This window comes from Zootoca vivipara, chromosome Z1 (genome assembly GCF_965207765.1).
Source record: "Zootoca vivipara chromosome Z1, rZooViv2.hap1.1, whole genome shotgun sequence".
NCBI classification, from domain to species: domain Eukaryota; kingdom Metazoa; phylum Chordata; class Lepidosauria; order Squamata; family Lacertidae; genus Zootoca; species Zootoca vivipara.
In genome coordinates, this window is record NC_142583.1 from 63,058,721 (window position 1) to 63,078,933 (window position 20,213).

A 20,213-nucleotide genomic window follows, 5' to 3' on the forward strand; every position below is an offset into this window, starting at 1 on the left:
CCTGAGATGCCATGCAGTAAAGGCCGCTGGAAGGAGTGGGAGAGGCAATAGCAACAAATTCCCATCGTATCCGATAAACCGAATGCCAGTGCCATTAGTCTGGGAGAGGAGGTCGGAAAATGCCTTTAAAGCTTTAGTATGATTTTTTTTTATATTGCACCAATTTTAAAAGGGGGTGGGGTGGGGCAAGGGACCTCCGTGTTGCAGGTAACAGGACTTTGGAAGCGTTTGTGGTTCGGAATCATTTAAAGGACTGCTTTTATCTAGTGGGGCAGAAGGCAGAGAGGCTAACAGGAGGTGCAGAGTCAGCGCCAAATGACAGACAGACAGCCAACTCCTGCTTTTGTCCCCATCCTCCCTGCTGAGTTCACCCGAATGGTCCAGCCTCCGAGTCTTTTATCCGCCCATATGCTCACGGTCTCCTGGTGCACTGTGAAAATCACATACTTGAGCTCTCCTGTGTGACTCTCCCTCCCTTCCCCGTTCTGCTTTCTTCCCACAACCTCCAACCTATCGAGCTGCTCCGCGTTTGCTCTGCTCCCGAAATCCCTTGAGGCCTCTCCCTCCCCACTATGTCTCCTCCCAATGCTTAATCCCAGCTGCTTCTTTCCCCTTTGATAAACCACCTGTTTGCCAGCCGGTGCCTGTCAGCTAGCATGTGGGATAGCAAGTGTGTGTGTGTGTGTGTGTGTGTGTGTGTGTGTGTGTGTGTACACACACCATTCATTTCTTTACTTGGACTGCATATCCCACTTTATCTATGACGCCCAATGTGGGGCATTGCATTTTATGGAAGCTTGCAGTGCTTTAATTCTCCCTAAAGGACTTAGATCGGTTCCAGGGTTCTGAGCCAGTGTGGTGTAGTGGTTAAGAGCGGTGGACTCGTAATCTGGGGAACCGGGTTCGCGTCTCCGCTCCTCCACATGCGGCTGCTGGGTGACCTTGGGCTAGTCACACTTCTCTGAAGTCTCTCAGCCCCACTCACCTCACAGAGTGTTTGTTGTGGGAGAGGAAGGGAAAGGAGAATGGTAGCCGCTTTGAGACTCCTTCGGGTAGTGATAAAGCGGGATGTCAAATCCAAACTCCTCTTCTTCTTCTTTTTAAAAAAGGAAGGAGACACTTTCAGAATGAAATGGACAACTCTGCTTCGGGCCTACGGAAAGCCCTTGCCGGCCTTGCTTAGTGGCTCTTGGGCCACCTTAATAAAGTGTCCCCATGCAACATGGGTCCCTTAGGAGGGGTTCGTCAGATAAAAGTGTTCCAAAAAGATTATGTGAGGGTAATAAATGTTCACGTAAAAATAATAATAACAAAGGCTTTCTAAATCTCAAAGAGACTCTGTTTCCCCCACCCCCTTATGAAAAGGCGGGGTGGTTGAGAGAGAAAGCCAGCGTCGCAGTACAGTTCTGGATGTCATAAATTATTAGTTATATTGGCTAGTAATTCTCTTGGAAGGGTAAATGCAGGCGGGGTGACCTTGTTTCTTTTGCACTGCAATGCAGATCGCTACAAGAATTCTGGGGTTTGTAGGAGGTGCTCCTACGTAGGTTTGCCCACCCATCCTCCGTTAGTGCTGTTTGCTGTACCCCCACCCCCACCCCACTCCCCAAAGCCCTAACTGCTTTCAACCGCATCTGGTATGACAAAATTGCAGCTAGTGCTGGGTTTAAAGTGAGCCTGTTCCGATCCTGCCCACAAAGGGCTGGTGTCAAAAGCCAAAGGCAGGAGCCGGTCAGAAATAAAACACCTGGTGCCAGCTAATTCTTTACTCAGAGAAACCCAAACAGTGCAGGCCTCGTGATCCCTGCTACTCTGCCCAGTAGGTCTTGCCCCAGCGAGACAGGTGCAAGCACTGAAGGTCCTTGGCTTCCCACCATACTCAATTGCAGGCATGTCAAACCTGCGGCCCTCCAGATGTTTTGGCCTACAACTCCCATGATCCCTAGCTAGCAGGACCAGTGGTTGGGGAAGATGGGAATTGTAGTCCAAAACATCTGGAGGGCCGCAGGTTTGACATGCCTGCTCTATGGCAGGCGTCCCCAAATTGCGGCCCTCCAGATGTTTTGGCCTACAACTCCCATGATCCCTAGCTAACAGGACCAGTTGTCAGGGATGATGGGAATTGTAGTCCAAAACATCTGAAGGGCCAAAGTTTGGGGATGCCTGCTCTATGGCTCCTCCCCAGTTCCTTTCCCAGCAGCCCAAGGCTCCATCGTCTTGTGTCTTGTTGCTCTGTCTTCTTCATTCCTCTCTGGGTTGTAGGGGATTAGGGGTCACAGCAGAAGGGAGAGAGTCCCTGGTTTCTTCAGCAGCCTGCCTCATCTCTGTTTCCTGGTCCCCCTCCTCTCCACCTCCCGATTCTGGACTGCTCTCTGCCACAGACTCTTCCTGCTCACTAAACCCTGTTGCCTCTTCAGCTTCCAACACCTCCTCCTCCTCCTAGTCTTCCCCTTCTTTTCCCTCTGACCACTCACTGTCATCCCACCACCAATCCCTGGCTCTGAGCCTTCTTCCCCTGGGGGGTTCCCTTGGGGGTTCCCCGGCTGGTGCCTCCCACCAGTCCTCTGCATCCAGCCAGTCTATGACAACTGGCGAGAGTTTGGTAAAGTAGCCTTTGTGTCTGAAGGTAAAATCACATCCACCCAATTGGAGACAGATAACTTGAGTTTGTGTGTGTATTTAAACATGTGGATTCTATCTCTCAATCTCCCCCCCCCTTACACACACCCTGCCTTTGCATTGACCTTTATTAGCTGTCACATCCAATCGTGAGATAAGTATGTATAGCTCGCCCAACAGGCAATCTGCGATAAGGATATTCTTTTGTCTTTAGGCTGAGATATCTCCCCAGTGATCACTGAAAGCCATCTTTAATTACGGTCTCCCACAACATCACTCAGTGCCTTTCGGCGGCGGGGTGGGGTGGGCGGAGATTTTCCCATCCAAAATGCTGTTTATGCTGTAATAAATTTGTAAGTCTTTCAAAGTGCTGCCTTGCTAAAGTGTCGGCGGCTCAGTTTGTATGGAACGTTAAGCCAAACCATGGTTTAGTGTGAACAGATCGCCATGTGAGTTGAGATCACAGCAACTTTGCTCCTCGTCCGATCATGCTGCTGCTGTGAGCCAATCCATGGTTTAGTTTAGCATTGCACCCAAACCTGGACTCAGGCCTTATCTTCTCACACACAAACTAAGATGGTTTGTCTGGAGCAAGAGCCCAGGTTAGAGTGTAATACTAAGCTAAACCATGGCTTGGCTCATAATCAGTGTGATTTTGGTTTCTTTGGGTTTTAAAAAGAAAGAAAGAAGATGTAGCCTGTGTTCATATCTTGGTAAAAGTGTCATGGTGCCAGCACAAAATGGCTGCCGTGGGCTTTCAAAAGAGAGGTGCTATACTGGTGAATATTGTCACATACAAAAAAAGCCATGGGGATAACCTTACAGGGCTTTGCTAATATGAATCACTTTGAATACTTGAGGATATTACATATGCATGAAGCCTAATGTAAGACTAGGACCTGGGAGGCCAGAGTTCAAATCCTGACTCAGCCATGAAGCTCACTGGATAACTTTGGGCTAGTCACTGTATGTCACTCTAACTTGCCTCACAGGAATGCTATGAGGCTTAGAAAGGCGGGGAGGTATTATAATTATAATGTTGTTGTTGTTATTAAAATGTGCATACCGTCCTTCATCCTTAGATCTCAGGGTGGTTCACAACATAAAATTATATGCTGAAGGCACCAAGCAAAACTCCCTGGGGAGAGTGTTCCACAAACGGGGAGCCACCACAAAAAAGGCCCGTTCTCATGTTGCCACTCTCTGGACCTCATTGGAGGAGGCACACGATGTAAGGCCTCAGAAGATGATCTCAGGGTCTGGGTAGGTTCATATGGAGAGAGGCTGTCCTTGAGGTATTGTGGGCCTGAGCTGTTTAAGGCTTTATTGGTCAAAACCAGTACATTGAATTGGGCCCGGAAGCTAATGTGCAGCCAGTGAGCTTGGACCAGGATTGGTGTCTTAGGCTGAAACCGCCTTGCCCCGGGGAGCAACCTGGCCGCCGAATTCTGCACTAGCTGAAGTTTCCGAACCGTCTCCAGAGGCAGCCCTGCATTTAATGCATTGCAGTCATCTAACCCTGTAATATCTCCCTGTATGAGATATAAAGGAAATTAATTGATGAATTAATTATTTTCTTTTCCTTTGGCAGATGTACCGGAAAAATGTGCAGCAAATCATTCAGAATCTCATTCGTAAGCTGGCCTCCCTAAGCCAGTACGAGGAGGTGCTTGCAAAAATCAATGCGAGCTCGACGGACCGGCTGACAGTCCTGAAGACCAAACCCCAGGCCATTCAGAGGGATATCATCACCGTTTGCAGCGACCCCTACATGCTAGCCCAGCAGCTGACTCACATAGAGCTAGTGAGTTGACGCCGTCCTGCTCTCCGCTGCCTCCTTATCTTGCCAGTGTTCTGTGTGCGAATTTTGCCACCGGTCCTGATTCCTTTCCTTTCCCTTTTCTGCAGGAGAGGCTCAACTACATTGGACCACAGGAGTTTGTCCAGGCATTTGTGCAAAAGGACCCGCTGGATAACGACAAGGTGAATGAGGGGGCTGCGTGGACATTCGCGTGGGTGCTAGGCTTCAGTCAGTCTACAGGACAAGTTCAGCTAGCTCAGCCAGTAGAGCATGAAGGTCTTAATCTCAGGGTCGTGTGTTCGAGCCCCACATGGGGCAAAAGATTCCTGCATTGCGGGGTTGGACTAGATGATCCTCTTGATCCCTTCCAACTGTATAGTTCTGCGATTCTGCGTGATTCTGCGAACTCCATTGATAACCTAGGATTGCAAAGCTGGGACCAGGACTATGTGGGTTCCATTTGCCAGGGAGGTGCAGCAGGGGATGAAAGGAGGGGATGGGCAGGAACATGGCAGTGCAGAGACTGAGGAGGTTGCCTGCCATTGCTTTTGGCTTCCTGGGAATTGTAGTTCTGGAAGGGGGGTGCCACTTGGGTATTATACGTAAAACCTCATTTAAACCAAGGCGAGGTAAAGACAATAATAAAGCTGTAGAAGTTGAAATTTTCCCCCGCTTGGAAACATGGCATGGGAAACAAATGAATGCTCTTGTCTTCTCAGAACTGCTATGGTGACCGGAAAAAGGCGCGGAACCTGGAAGCCTACGTAGAATGGTTCAACAGGCTCAGCTACTTAGTTGCCACAGAAATATGCATGGTAAGCAAATCAGATTACAGTTTGGGGGTTAGGTGCCACCCTTGTAACACTCTTCCACATAAAAAAGCTCCCTGCAAGTAGCAAACTGAAAATGGGGTGGGGGGGTATGCTCAATCTTCCTCTAGTTTATGCAGGGTGTTTTGTTTTGTTTATACATGGAGGAGAATTTAAAATATGATGCCCTGCCCTCTCTTTAGTTTGAAATAGTGTATCCCTCCACCATTTGGGTGTGGCAAGGGCTTGGCACCATAGCTGCCAAGTACCCCGTTTTCCCTGGGAAACCCCCGTTTTTACTTACCTTTTCCCGGAGGTCCCCCGTATCACTCTGTCTCCTGTTTTTCTCCATTATTTTCTCCTGCCAGCGGCCATTTTTTTCTTTCCGATTTGCCCTTCTATGGGCACCAAAAATGGCTGCCGCCGGCTTCAAAAGTCGCATCTGCGCATGTCCGGAAGTGCATAGACGCGACTTCCGGTGTCGGGGGCGGCCATTTTTGGTGCCCATAGATCGGCGGAGCGGCACCGGAAGTTGCATCAACGCACTTCCTGACATGCGTACAAGCGACTTTCGAAGCTGGCGGCGGTCATTTTTTGTGCCCATAGAAGGGCAAAGCGACACCGGAAGTTACGTCGATGCAACTTCCGGTGTCACACAGCTGCCGGTCCCAGAGGTAAGCTTGGCACCAAGGAGCCCTAACAATGCCAGGTAACAATGCCAGGCCTGTGAATACATGCGTGTTAATCGGCTCTACATTTCAGTCCATGTGCAAAATCCTTTTTTGGGGGATGATTTTAATTTTCTCACCCAAAGAAAATAAAATGTGTGCAAGCCTGAAGTACCTAAGGTTAGCAGAAGGGCCTCGATAGCCCTCCACTGAATGCGAGATGTGAGTCCCATTGTGATTTTCTGTCAGTTCTGAAACAGCTGCTAGTACATAGATCAAATATACCAAGCGTGGAGCTGATGGAACAACCTAAAGTCCTCTTTGTGTTGCAAGGTCTTGTACGGTATCTGTAGAATAATGTTAAATTACAGTGCCATAGATGGTACGGACAGTGCTTTTTTTTTGGCAAAAAGATGAGGCGTTGGCACTCATGAAAGTGCTGGGGGTGCCAGCGCAAAATGGCTGCCATGGGTAGGAAAAAAAAGAGAGGTTCTGGTACTCTCTACCAGTGAGTACTGTTACAAAAGAACCCTCTGGATATAGACATTTGTGCCTGCGCTTTGCCCCTTTGTGTGTCCCTTCCTCTGCAAGAAATAGATTAAATGATACACCCCTTCTCTTTTGGGTTTGTTTTCCTTCCTTCAGCCTGTGAAGAAAAAGCACCGAGCGAGGATGATAGAGTACTTCATTGACGTGGCCCGGGAGTGCTTTAACATTGGCAACTTCAACTCATTAATGGCCATTATTTGTAAGTATAGACGGGAATCCTTCGTAGTTGCGCGGTATTTTTAAATTGTTGCTTGTTAAAGGGTGCTTGGCTTGGAGAATGAGTTGGCTCACCTGAGTCTGATTCAGGCCAGGACTAGACTAGATCTAGGCAACTTGTGACACTGCAGATGCGGTTAGACTCCATCTCCCATCAGCCCCAGCGAGCGTGGTCAAACTGGAACCGGCTTTCTTCCCAATCTCTAGTTGTAGCTTAGCCAGCAACATCTGGGGGACAGCAGGTCAGGCTTATATTGTTGCTGCCAACAGCTGTATCCTGTGTTTCCCCACTCCTGCCACACAACTGCTCTGTAATGTAATATCACTAACCAAATAGAACTGTCTTGCTTTGCAGAGCGAATAATAACAATGATACTTACCGGTTGTACTGCACAGAATCTTCAGTTAAGGGCCCATGCAATTCTTCCGATTGCAAATAGTTTTAACTGATTTTAATACAGTGATACCTCGCAAGACGAATGCCTCGCGCAATGCAAAACTCGCTAGACGAAAGTGTCTTGTGATGTTTTTGGTGACTCGCGAGACGAAGTTTTCAATGGCCGCGCTTCGCAAGACGAAGTTTTCCGGTGTTTTATTTTTATTTTTTGCCGCGGCAACCCGTGCTTTGCAAGACGAAATTACCGCTAGACGAAGCGACTCACGGCACGAATTAATTTTGTCTTGCGGGGCACCACTGTATTGTGTTTCTGTATTGTCACAATCCACACTAGGGCGTTCAGCTACTTAAGAAATATGATGAGAATTCAGATTGCTTCACATCCATTATCTAGCTGTAATCCTTACGACAACCCTGTAGCCATTGCTCTTATCCCCAATTTGAGGAGGGAAGGACTGAGGCCGAGAGAGAACGGGGTGCCAAAGGTCACCATGGCGGAGGCAAGACTGGGAACAAACACTTCCTGATTCTTAGTTTTGTCTTTTATGCTGCATACAAGCGCCGTCTTAAGCGCTCCCGGCGCCGTGGTGTGCCGGATCCTCCGGCGCCCTCCCGCCCGGTTCCGGCACCCTCCCATCCCGTTTCCCAGCGCGGTGGGCAGGTGGGCGCTGCGCGCCGCGCGGGTGCAACAGGCGCTGCTGCGCGGCGGGTGGGCAGGCAGGCGCAGCTGCGTGGCGTACCGGTCGGCCAGCGGGTGGGCGCAGCTCGCGGCGCCCTCCTGGCGGGCCGGCGCCATGGTGCCCTGCGCCACCCAGCCTGCATGTAGAGCCGGGCCTGCTGCATACACTCCCTACATTTGAAGCATCTGACTTCTCCCGAAAACGAATCTGGGGAGCTGTAGTTTGTTACAGGAGCTGGAAATTGCAGTCCTGTGGGGGGCAAACTACAGTTCCCAGGATTCTTTGGGGGGGGAAGTAATGTGCTTTTAAATGTTTGGTGTGCACATAGCCTTAGTCACAACTCTCAGGACAGAGGACAGAAGGACATGAGGCTGCTTTTGCTACCAGACCTGCAGTTCTAGTACTTTCTAGTCACATCTTCATAATGCTGTAGGGAGGCCAAATGCCTATTTGATTCCCTGTCCCTTGCTTTTTGAATAGATCTTGACCAGAATAATGATATGCTCTTTCTCTCTTGTTTCTGCAACTTTCCTTGCTGCCTTTTGAACTAAAAGCTGGAATGAACATGAGCCCTGTTTCCAGGCTAAAGAAAACCTGGTCAAAAGTCAAGACGGCCAAATTCGACATTCTCGAGGTAAATGTGGTTTGGTCACCTGAAATCTTGTTTCTCCAGTTGTTTATCAGCCAGGGAGACAGACAGAAGTGGTTCTCACCATCTATGCAAAGAAATATACCTATTCTGTGCATTTTTTCTATCCCTAATGCTAGTTTCGTTAAATATCGGAGAGGGTGGGGAATGTCTTCAAATGTTCTGACAACACACTGCTGCTTACAGTGTAGCAACAAGGAAAGCTCCTAGCCCATTAGAAAAATATATAGAAGTCTATGCTTTCCATATGTGATTTAATGGGCAACACTTTATTTATATATTTTGAAAGTTTATAATCTGTTCTTCACCTGAAGGTCCCAGGGCAGAGGACACAAATATATTAAAACAATATACCCAAAGGAATATTACACTGAAAATCTATTCCATGAGTGAATATGTAGAACATGGGTCCCAATTTGTTAAATTTCCCTATTACTTCGAAATAGCTTATCTGACTCAAATGTCTGATTATTTACGTATGGAGCTATACAGTGTCTTATGTCCATCCATCTCTGCCTCTCTTTGGAATTTTGGACGAGCCTTTGCTGGTTGTCTGTTTTATTTGTTTATTTCATACAAATTTATATACTGCTTGGTTGTAAAAAGCAAACAAACCATGGACCAGTTTACAGATGAAGAAAACAATGAAATTATTGGTAACGCCAGCAGTAAAGTAAAAACTATCTAAAAACAGGCCGATTGCTGCTTCGTATCCAGTGCCCTTCCACTGAATTAAATGCTGGACTTCTAAATAATTTCGTGGTGTCTCCTATGGCATGGAAATGTTGTCAACATTTCCACTCTTCTTTTTAAAATCTAGCATCAAATGGACCCTTCCAGCAATTTTTACAATTACCGCACAGCTTTGCGTGGAGCAGCTCAGAGGTCTTTGACAGCACACAGCAACAGAGAAAAGGTATGGTTTGCAAATATATTTGCGGTTGGCCAGGGATCAAATTTACTTATTAGGAGGTGTGCACCAGGTAAGCCATCTGCCTGGAGCACAGCTTCTTGCTAACTGGGAACTGTCTGGGGGGGAGGGAATGTGCCTTTTTGATCACCGATTGTCACTTTTCTCATAAAGAAATGTAACATCTGGCCTGTCCTAAAGGGTTCTGTGTGCTTTGCGCTTAAAAAAAAATACTCTTGAATACTGTGCCAAGGTAATCAAAGTTTCATGCCAAGGAAATCTCCCTTCTGCAACTTGTAGAAATGATGCAAGCTAGGCCAGTTTGTATAGTTCTCTTAATTTGGATAATTTATTCCATTTTGGCTAGTCATGAGGATAAGCAAGGAGCTATGCCTAGGGCTTGCTGATCAGAAGGTCGGCAGTTTGAATCCCCGCAACAGGGCGAGCTCCCGTTGCTTGGACCCTGCTCCTGCCAACCTAGCAGTCCGAACGCACATCAAAGTGCAAGTAGATAAATAGGTACCACTCCGGCGGGAAGGTAAATGGCGTTTTCATGCGCTACTCTGGTTTGCCAGAAGTGGCTTAGTCATGCTGGCCACGTGACCCGGAAGCTGTCTGTGGACAAACGCCGGCTCCCTTGGCGAGATGAGCGCCGCAACCCCGGAGTCGTCCGCCACTGGACCTAACTGTCAGGGGTCCCTTTACCTTTACTATGCAGCATACTAAATTCTGTCCCTTGCCACTAGGGATCTATTTTATCCATCCCTTGGACTCCTTATATTTTGCCATACATTGCCCACACTCTTTTGAACATATACCTGTGACTCTTAAGGCCTAGGAATTTATTGTTGTTGTTTAAAAAAAATGAAAGGTGAGGGCTTGTTGTGTTTTCAGAGGCTCTGCTGTTTTTAAGCTAGCAGAAAGGAAGGCTTTATAATGGGGATAGGGAACCTTGCAGAATTTCATTGGACTCCAACTCCCATCATCCCCGGTCAATGTGGTTGATGGTCTTGCATGATGGGAGTTGTAGTCCAGCAACTTCTTGAAGGCCGCATGTTCCCCAGGCATGTGTTTAAATAATGCAAATGAATCAAGCTGGAACACTAATTATTTGGGCAAGCCTTCCACTTCCACCCTGATGGGGAATGCAATGTTATTCCTGTCCATGGCTGCCTTTGCAGAGAATCAGTTTCTTAGTGGGTTTCCTCTCTCTCATTTCCATTGCCCCAGAAATGGAGCAAAGTTATAAAAGAGTGAGAAGCAGACACTTCACTCTTTCCGGATGAAAGGCAGAAAGATGAAAGCTTTGCAGGCTGCTCCTCGGCCAAAAGATATTCTCTGAGATCTCTGTACTTTGTGGAAAGGAGTACACCCTGGAGTTCAGTTGAACCTTTGAAAAAGCCAGCCTTTACTTGCATGATCAATTGTGGGTTGGGTTGTTTGTTTTGGTGGGAAGGGAATGCTAGAAGTAGAAACTGCAGGAGTGGGTTGAAAATATTATTATGGTCCAACACCCCATGAAATTGAGGTTGTGAAGTGGGAAAAGAGGGAGGTTCATATATCAGGTATTGAGACCCTTATGATGAGCTTGTAAGTTTGGAAATATACTGATATTGTGCATATGTATTTGCTTGTGTTTGCATGTGTTTGCATGCCAGATGCAATGGGAAACCAAAAGGCAAACACGCTCCCATTTAGCTCCCAAGCTAAGTTCAAGAAGTTGGCTCTGGTGTGCAAAATCCTATAACACTTGGGACCAGGATACGTGCAGGATACCCCTTACATACCTAATCAGTCGCTGTTAGGGCTGGGTGATATATTGATATATCATCCAAAACTGATTTGAAGTCCATATCATGATATTGGTTTCATTATTTTTGACCTGCCGACATATCACAAATCATGATGTGTATGGTGTGTGTTATGCAAAAATCACAATGTGAGAAAAAACATGCAGCCAGTCCATGCCTTTACACCATCCACCCTTATTTCAGACATCGTGATATATTTGTATATCACAATGTTTAGCTGGTGATATATCACAACACTGAAAACCAGATATTGCCCAGCCCTAGTCGCTGTGCTCTGGAGATGGGGGCCTCCCGCAGATACCATCTTATTAGGAGGTCCATTCCGCACAATATAGGAATCGGGTCTTTATATTGTCACAGCACCAGCCCTTTAGAATCCCTCCCTGCTTGAATATCAACTAGACCTCATCTCTGTTGTCTTTTCGGTGCCAAGCAAATACTTTTCTCTTTCAAGAGGCCTTTTAAATTGAGGTTTCCCAGTGTGCGGCTGTATCGGAATGGTTTTTTAAGATGTTTGGTCTCTTGTTGCTTGCTGCCCTGGGGTCCCTTGGGAGGAAGGGGCAGGGTATAAATTTAATAAATAAATGAGCAAATAGAGTGGAGAACCTGCTTAATTTCAGCTGGGCCTTGGGAATTTGCAGGGAGTGTAAAGAAAGATCCTTGGAGGCGTTTCGGAAGATGGCAATGCCATGCCAACTTCCTAGGCATTACCACTTTCAGTCTTGTTGTTTGTGGTTTTCAGAATACACTTAACAACTCTTAAGTTCATTGATACTTGTGTTCAGCCCCTGATCCCTGGCCTTTGGTAGACAAAGTATGTGTGCCTTAGACAAAGAGAGTCACTATTATGCTAGCTGAAAGGGAGGGGGAAGGCAGGCTACCAGACAGTGTAAACGGTGCTGAACTAGATGAATAAAAAGGTCAGACTTTGTATAAGGCTCCTGTGCCTCCAGGCTACGTGCATTAGCCGTTTTTACTGGAACACCTTGACTTCGCCCATTGTTATGCTGCCTCCATTCTGGAACGGATGCTAACTAAGCCCATTGTCCCCCTTCTTCCTTAGATTGTCATCCCTTTCTTCAGCCTGCTTATCAAGGACATTTACTTCCTCAACGAGGGCTGCGCCAACCGCCTGCCCAACGGCCACGTCAATTTCGAAGTAAGTAGAGCATGCTCGGAATTTCTCTCTCTCGGTGTGTGTGTTGTTGTTTTTTAACCGACAAGCTTTGCTAATTAAACTGTGAGCAGAAAGCCTTGCCAGAGGGTTGGCTGCCCATCTCTTGATGCTAATTGTGTGAGCATGACTAGTCCTGGAGGTATAGACTTAATCATTTGGTGTCTGTTGCCGGGTCCTGTGGGCAAAGACCCCACCCTTTGGGGGGAGAATGTCTGCTCTGACTTTGTCTCTTTCACTGCTCGTGGTTGGCCATGCCCTCCCTCTAAAAACAGACAAGCATTCAGGTTCCCCCCTCTCTCTTTCCATCTGTTTTTGGGCCACATCTGCACTATACATTTCAAGCAGAATCACAGAATTGTGGAGTTGGAAGTAACCCTGAGGGTCATCTAGTTCAGCCCCCTGCAATGCAGGAATCTTTTACCCAATGTGGGGCTCGAACTCATGACCCTGAGAATTAAAGGTCTCATGCCCTACCGACTGAGCTATCCCATTTTAAACTGTCATGGCTTCCACCAAAGAATCCTGGGTACTGAAGTTTTTTTTAGGGTGCGGAGAGTTGTTAGGAGACACCTATTCCTTTCACAGATTTCCAGTTTAGCAATGAATCTCACTTCCTGGGAGTTGTAGCTCTCTTAAGGGGGAAGCATCATCGTCATATAAGGGGGAAGTGGCGTTGTCAGTTCTTACTTCAGAAAAAGAGTGAGTTTACCTCTATCGCAGCTATCGGAAATGTTAATTTGGATTCCTTCTTGACTCAGACTTTGATTAGCTGTTGGGTTTGTTTTGTTTTTGTGAACAAGTTTTTACTGACCTTCTCTGCCCTCTATTAAATTCCAGAAATTTTGGGAACTGGCGAAACAAGTGAGTGAGTTTATGACATGGAAACAAGTTGAGTGCCCTTTTGAAAGAGACCGGAAAATCCTTCCATACCTGCTCACCGTCCCAGTCTTCAGCGAGGATGGTAAGAGATGGGCAAACTCTGGTCATTGTGCAGTGTGCCTGCTGTCACCTATTACTTTATTTTTGGGGGGAAATACAGAAGACACCCTAGCTTTGTTGGAGGTAGCCCCCTTGAGAGAAGAACGGCAGAGTTAGCATTTGATACATCTGTGAGTCCCTGGGAAAGAGGGGTACAAAAAACCCAGAATACTACAAGTTAGTGATGAAAGGCCAGCTAAATACAATCCTGATTGGCTAGCATCCATAGCATTATCAATACAACCCTCTCTTCCAATCGCAAAGGACTGGTTTGCTCTTATCAATGACTAAAGGTACAGAATAGCGAAAGAAAGAAAGAAAGAAAGAGAAAGAAAGAAAGAAAGAAAATCCACCTGAATCACAGGGTGGAGAAGCAAGACAGTCCCTGCAACAGAAAAGCATTTGATTCACAATTAAAACAATGCAAGTCTAGAAATAATGGTTGTTTAAATCTGGTGACTGTGCTACAAATAATGGTTGTCGACTGCCATGAATGTCCCAACTGAGATAGAAAGGTGGCATGTAATTAATTGCAATACAGTGGTACCTCGCTAGACGAATGCCTCACAAGGCGAATTTTTCGCAAGACGAATGCGTTTTGCGATTTCAATGGAGACTCGCAAGACGAAGTTTCCTATGGCGTGCTTCACAAGATGAATTTTTTCGTCCCTTAGGGTGTCTCGCAAGATGATTTTTTTTTATTCGTCTTGCGAGGCATCCTATGGGAAACCGCACTTCAATGCATTCCTATGGGAGCCGCTTTGCAAAACGAATTTTTCGCTATATGAAGCGACTCGCGGGACGAATTAAATTCGTCTTGCGAGGCACCACTGTAATTAAAAAATCCATAGCCCAAGTATTCTAACCAAATAGCAGGAGGAGGACAATCATTACAGAAGATCAGGATGGATAGACTATTTTGCAAGCAGTTTTTTTAAAATAATAAAAAAACATTTACCATCCAGACCTTGTTACTGTACACTTGGAAGTGACATGCCTCCTACCCCAAGTGCTGAGATGCTGATGAAATCCTCTGAGGCAAGGACTGGAAGATAGCTATTTATTTGTTGCATTTGCATCCCACTTCTTCGCCAAGGAGCTCAACACAATTCTCCCCCTCCTCATTTAATCTCCACAATGACCCGGTGAGGAAGGTTAGGCTGGGAGTGAGTGATTTGCCCCAGAGGTCTTCCAGTGAGCTGAGTGGGGTCTCAAACCCTGGTCTCCCGGGTCCTAGTCCGACACTCTACCCGTTACACTACACTGGCTCGCATGCCTGTAATGACGGCGTTCTGTTTCTTCTGACTGCAGCACTTTACTTGGCTTCCTACGAGAGCGAAGGCCCCGAGAACCACATTGAAAAAGACAGATGGAAGACTCTCAGGTCAGTGTCAAAGGGGATTGCCGTCAGATAAATCAGCAGACTGCAAAGTTGCTTGAGCGCTAAGACACCTTCGATACCAAGTGTTCCACTGCTGCATGCCTCAACAGATGGAAGCAGTGTGAACTCGCTTCAAAAAAAATGTCATATTTCATTTCCGGGCTTTCCCAATTTATTAGCACGCAGGCTGTTTCATCTTCCTGATTTTTTTTTGTCCTTCCACCCATCCCCAATGCATTAGGAACCTCCTTTTTCATCTTTAAAAATTGAATTCATGCATTTTATTTTATTTTGCCAAGACAGATATCCATTTTCCTTCCCTTTCTTGTTTGAAGGCTTTTGTCCAGTCAGTCATGCATGTTTCTAAATTCTCCTAAAGTTGACTTGTTGTGCTGTTTCAGGCTTGGTGCCCTTTTGTACGCTGCTAGACTACAACTCCCATCATTCCTTAACAACTGGATATGATGGGAGCTGGAGTCCAACAATATCTGGCACACACTAGGTTAGGGAAGGCTGCATTGGTTAAAGTCCCATATTGTCCCTCCTTTGCCAGCTAAGGAACTGTGGCATGCAAATATGAAACCGTATGCCAATGGCAGTTCATAGAATCATAGAATCATAGAGTTGGAAGAGACCACAAGGGCCATCCAGTCCAACCCCCTGCCAAGCAGGAAACACCATCAAAGCATTCTTGACATATGCCTGTCAAGCCTCTGCTTAAAGACCTCCAAAGAAGGAGACTCCACCACACTCCTTGGTAGCAAATTCCACTGCTGAACAGCTCTTACTGTCAGGAAGTTCTTCCTAAAGTTGGGGAATGAAACCTGCTAACGCAATGCCTTTTTGCCTGAGAATGTTGCACAACATTTTGGTGCGACCTCAGGGCAGGGCCATTGACAGGCGTAGCTTGGGAAGAGAGGGGGTGGCTATGGGAAACTCCCAAGGGCCAAACAGAGACTTGGAGGGCCACTTCTGCCCTAACCCAGACCTGAGCTTCCCCACTGTCTGCTCTGCACTTTTGAAAGATGACGCTTAGCACCTTTGAGGCTGCTGCCAATCTACTGGGCTCCCGAGAGCCACAAGCCCTAAAATACACCCAGACCCATTTGGTGGACAGTTCAGAGAGAGACCAACAAATGCAAACTCCTGAGACAATCTGTGGAGCTGTTTCCCAGTGCCCTAATCAATGGGGAGCTGTCTTAATATCCTCAGTTTGTTGTCCTTCCTGCCCATGGGGTGGTCTTCGCTGTCAGCTCCTCAGACGCCGTTTTACCCCTTGTAGAAGGGAGGAGAACTGGAGCAAAACTTGAATTAATTGCCTGTGGCTGCCATTAGTTTGGGCTTCATTTGTCATTGGTTTTGGCGCCACCTGCTGTTGGCCTCCCCACCTGTCCTACCAACCGCCTCTGTTCCTAATGAGTGTCCTCCCCACTCCTCTGTCTTTTAGGTCAACGCTTCTTGGAAGGGTTTAATCCATGACTGACTTCCTCCTCCTGCTGCTGCTGTTGCTGCTGCTGCTGTGCTGACGTGGATTATTTTTTATTGGAGGCCATTATTGATGTCACTTATTTATTTCCCCCCTCCTCCCCCTCTCCCTCCCTCTTTAAATCAAGTGACATTTTAAATTATGAGAGCTGTGCAGCTAGTTAAGACATGTCAGGACTCTATTAAACTTAAGGAACGACCGCAAGTTAACTCGAGAACAAGCAGACCGGCTTCTCAAACCTGATGGATCATCAGATTCAAGTGACTGGTTTGTTTTGGGTGATTGATCAAAAGACAGCGATGAGGGGAACTGTTTGAAGATCTGACTCTTCTTTGAATCATTTCAAAACACCTGGACGGGATTCCATCACCACCTTTAAACAAAAAACAAAAACTTTCGCCTCGCTGCTCCTTTGTATTAACAACTTGCTGCTACTTGTGGGCTGGAGTCTCGAACTAACTTTCATTCCAACTTCTGGCATCCCGTTTTTCGACTGCGTCATGTTTTGAGCGGTGAATGGAAAGGAAAACTGTCTCGGCTGATATTTTGCTCAGCGAATCTAAGAACTTTGGTTTCCTCCTTGGGGAGGAGAAGAAACACTCGTGGCAAAGTGACACGGGCTGCTTACGATTTGTGTTTATTTATCGTGGGGAAGGGATTAATTGTTATTCCTTTGGGGTGGTTGGGGTTTTCGTTTGTTTTGTTTCTTCCTTGAGTTTGCTGCGGGCTGGCAAACTCTTGTTGTGGTATTATTTAAAAACGAGAAGTGCTGTGATAGAAAAAGCAGAGACACTAGAAGGAAACATAGCAAATGTAGCTAGACTCTGTAGAAAAGAAACCCTCTCCCCAATTTATAGTTACACTGTCTTTTTATTTGTTTCTGAAGGGCACATTTACACAGTAAACACAATCTGGTATGAATCTGATTTAACTTTCTGGCTTTTTCCAGAAAACCTCGGGAATCTGAAAGTATTCCTTCAGTAGCACCTTAAAGACCAACTAAGTTTTTATTTTGGAATGAGCTTTCGTGTGCATGCACACTTCATCAGATACACGAAAGCTCATACCAAAATAAAAACTGAGTTGGTCTTTAAGGTGCTACTGAATGATTTTTTTTATTTTATCTGAAAGTAGTCAGGGTAGAGACCTCTAACTCAGGATTGGAGGAATGACTCTAGATGTTAATGAACTACAACTCCTGCTCTACCTTGTTCATAAAACTATTTCCTCCCAGAGTTTCTTGGGGAGCCAAAACATTTAAACCAATTTGAAACGGTCTTCAAATTTCTAATGCAGACATCGCCAAATGGTCTGCATCTCCTTCCCACCCCAGGTTGTTGGTTGAACAATTTGACTTATTATTTCCTCTTCAAAAATTGCAGCTCACACCGTGGGTAGATCAATGCCTTTATTGAGGGTTTTTTCAGAAAAATGGACGTAATGGTTGAAGTAATGTGTGATCCAGTAAAGCTAGCTGGAATTGTGTGATGTCTTAAAGACAAGGGAAGGATAATCTTCTGCTAAAGTACAAGTGTGGGTTGAAAACAACCAACTGTCTTTTGCTTCATGAGTTTATGAGCAATGTTTTGACTGTGAAAGAGGGCCTCTTGTTATACATTCTGTAGTAACCGGAATGCTTAGCCACTGTGTTTTGCCCTCTAGGAAATTCTGCCAAATGAAGCATAACCCTCCATTATTAGGCAGCCTAATGTTCAAGGTGGGGACCTTTCATTTGCCAGAATCATATTCTAAGCACAGGGATTTGTATGTAATCGGTGCCGCCGTTCAAAATGGAAAATAAATATATCTATATCTACACTTGTATTGCCCTGCATACTTGTAGATTTGGAAAAGGAGTTCAAGGCTCGACTCTTCTTCTTTCTTAATTACTTCTGCAAGAAAAGGAGATGCCCTATTGAAAAAGAATGGGGCTTCTTCTGCTTGAGAGATTTGCAGAATCCCACTGTTAAGAATTTACACTACTTCCACCCTGTGATCACAGCTTGTATTGCCAGAGTTTGTATGCGTGTCTTGGTTGACGAAAGGCTGTAGACTCCCATGGACTGTTCCTAGTTTCTGCGGGCCATGATCAACTCATTACTATAAATGATTTTTATTGGTTTTACATATAATCACATTACGTAACCTCATACCCTCTTATTTTATCTCTTTGGCTCAACTGAGCCTAACGACTTCCCTCCCTCCCGTCTGATGGTTTACATTACTTTACTCAACCTGAACAGGTAGCAATTTTATCTTACAAATCTTCAACTAACCCTGCTAATGATGTTAATTGCTTACACTTGTCTTTCAGATATAATATAATATAAATATAATATATATATATATAATATTATATAATATAATAGGGACCCAGGTGGCTCTGTGGGTTAAACCACTGAGCCTAGGGCTTGCTGATCAGAAGGTTGGGGGTTCGAATCCCTGTGACGGGGTGAGCTCCCGTTGCTTGGTCCCAGCTCCTGCCAACCTAGCAGTTCGAAAGCACGTCAAAATGCAAGTAGATAAATAGGTACCGCTACAGCGGGAAGGTAAACGGCGTTTCCATGTGCTGCTCTGGTTTGCCAGAAGCGGCTTTGTCATGCTGGCCACATGACCTGGAAGCCATACGCTGTCTCCCTTGGCCAATAATGCGAGATGAGCGCGCAACCCCAGAGTCGGTCACGACTGGACCTAATGGTCAGGGGTCCCTTTACCTTTACCTTAAATATAATATAAATTTGTTCCAGTCCTTTTGGAATGCTTGGTCTCACTGGTTCCAGATTCTTCCCATCAGTTTTCGCCAGTTCTACAATACTCACCTCATTTCTAAGTTATCCATGTCTATTGATTTCAGTAGGTCTACTCTAAGTATAAATAGTACTGGATTCAACCCTCTTGCAGGTGGAATCATGAGGGGAAAATAACATTTGAAGAGATGAACGCTTCTTACTAGTCACCATGAGTCACACTTCTTACTAGTAAAAATGAGTTGTTGTTTTAAGGACTGCAGCTTTTAAATTTCAATGGAAATTTTAAAAGCAGCAGCAGGCTGAAACCTATCACCAGTCTTGGTACTGTGGGCCCATTAATTTATCTCTGATCGTAGCACTCTGGTGCTCAGCACTAATACAGGAGATAAGCCTTCTCTCCGATCTTCGCATTCCATGCTTACGTCGAAGATAGCAGATCTCTGCACCTGACATCTTGCAACATCAGGTGATTGGTGAGTGGGCATGTTTTGCTCAAAATGGCCTCATAGGCCAAACCCAGAGGCCCGTCAGGCCTAATCATGCCCATGGACAATCATGCCCATGATAATGGCAGCCACCTCACACGGTGTAATTTCAGCTCTACATTTCTATGCACTCAGGCTAGCCCTGTTCGTACTCCGAGCCACAGGTGTTAGGCCTGGTTACCATAAATGGTGGAATCTAGCGGCCTCTAGAAGTTGCTGGATTCAAATTCCCCAAATGTCTGACCTTTGGCCATTTTGGCTGGGACTTCCAGGAATCAAACAGTAGTTGGAGAAGTATGGCAACAGAGACACCTATATTATTCTATGATCAAATATAGATGGAAGCAGATGAATGTTTATATCCCTCATTTCCTCAAGGTAGTTCTCCCTGACACTTAGTTTTTCTTCTCGCCCACGACAACCTTTTGTGGTGGGTTCAACCCAGAGGCAGTAACTAGCCCAGTGAGCTTCAGGACTGAGTGTAGATTTGAGCCTGGCCTCTAACCATTATCCCACAGTGTGTCTTGAACCTTGAGACGACATCACCCCCCAATTTATTTTAGTATTTTCATCTCACTTTTTGAAGCAAGCAACTTGCAATACAACCAAACCAATATAAATGCATTTCAAAGGAATATCCTGAATCGTCCTCAGAAAACATTTTAAATACATTTACGAAAGTGTTGACTGCATAGATGATGGAGTCTCTGGTTATTTATCGCTTCGTTGTTTCTTTCTTAGTTTGGTTTCCATCCCGCCTTTTATCCCAGAAGGATCTCCGAGGTGGCTTGATATAAAATAATAAAATATTACTTTAGGATTGCTTCTGCCTCTTCCAATGCAATCG

General features: G+C 45.9%; 1 protein-coding gene across 3 annotated transcripts in view; it reads left to right on the plus strand.

Moving 5' to 3' along the window:
• RASGEF1B (RasGEF domain family member 1B) overlaps positions 1-17,987 on the plus strand; it is a 223,434-nt gene extending 205,447 nt beyond the window's left edge. For all 3 annotated transcript variants that reach the window (XM_088660602.1, XM_035112416.3, XM_088660603.1), the window contains 10 exons: positions 4,211-4,423; positions 4,528-4,602; positions 5,140-5,235; positions 6,543-6,645; positions 8,294-8,373; positions 9,209-9,304; positions 12,173-12,268; positions 13,124-13,247; positions 14,576-14,648; positions 16,093-17,987. In XM_088660602.1, coding sequence (XP_088516728.1) covers positions 4,211-4,423; positions 4,528-4,602; positions 5,140-5,235; positions 6,543-6,645; positions 8,294-8,373; positions 9,209-9,304; positions 12,173-12,268; positions 13,124-13,247; positions 14,576-14,648; positions 16,093-16,117 — 981 coding nt within the window. In that variant the 3' untranslated portion in view covers positions 16,118-17,987. The remainder of the gene's footprint in view (positions 1-4,210; positions 4,424-4,527; positions 4,603-5,139; positions 5,236-6,542; positions 6,646-8,293; positions 8,374-9,208; positions 9,305-12,172; positions 12,269-13,123; positions 13,248-14,575; positions 14,649-16,092) is intronic.
• Positions 17,988-20,213: the final 2,226 nt, after the last annotated feature.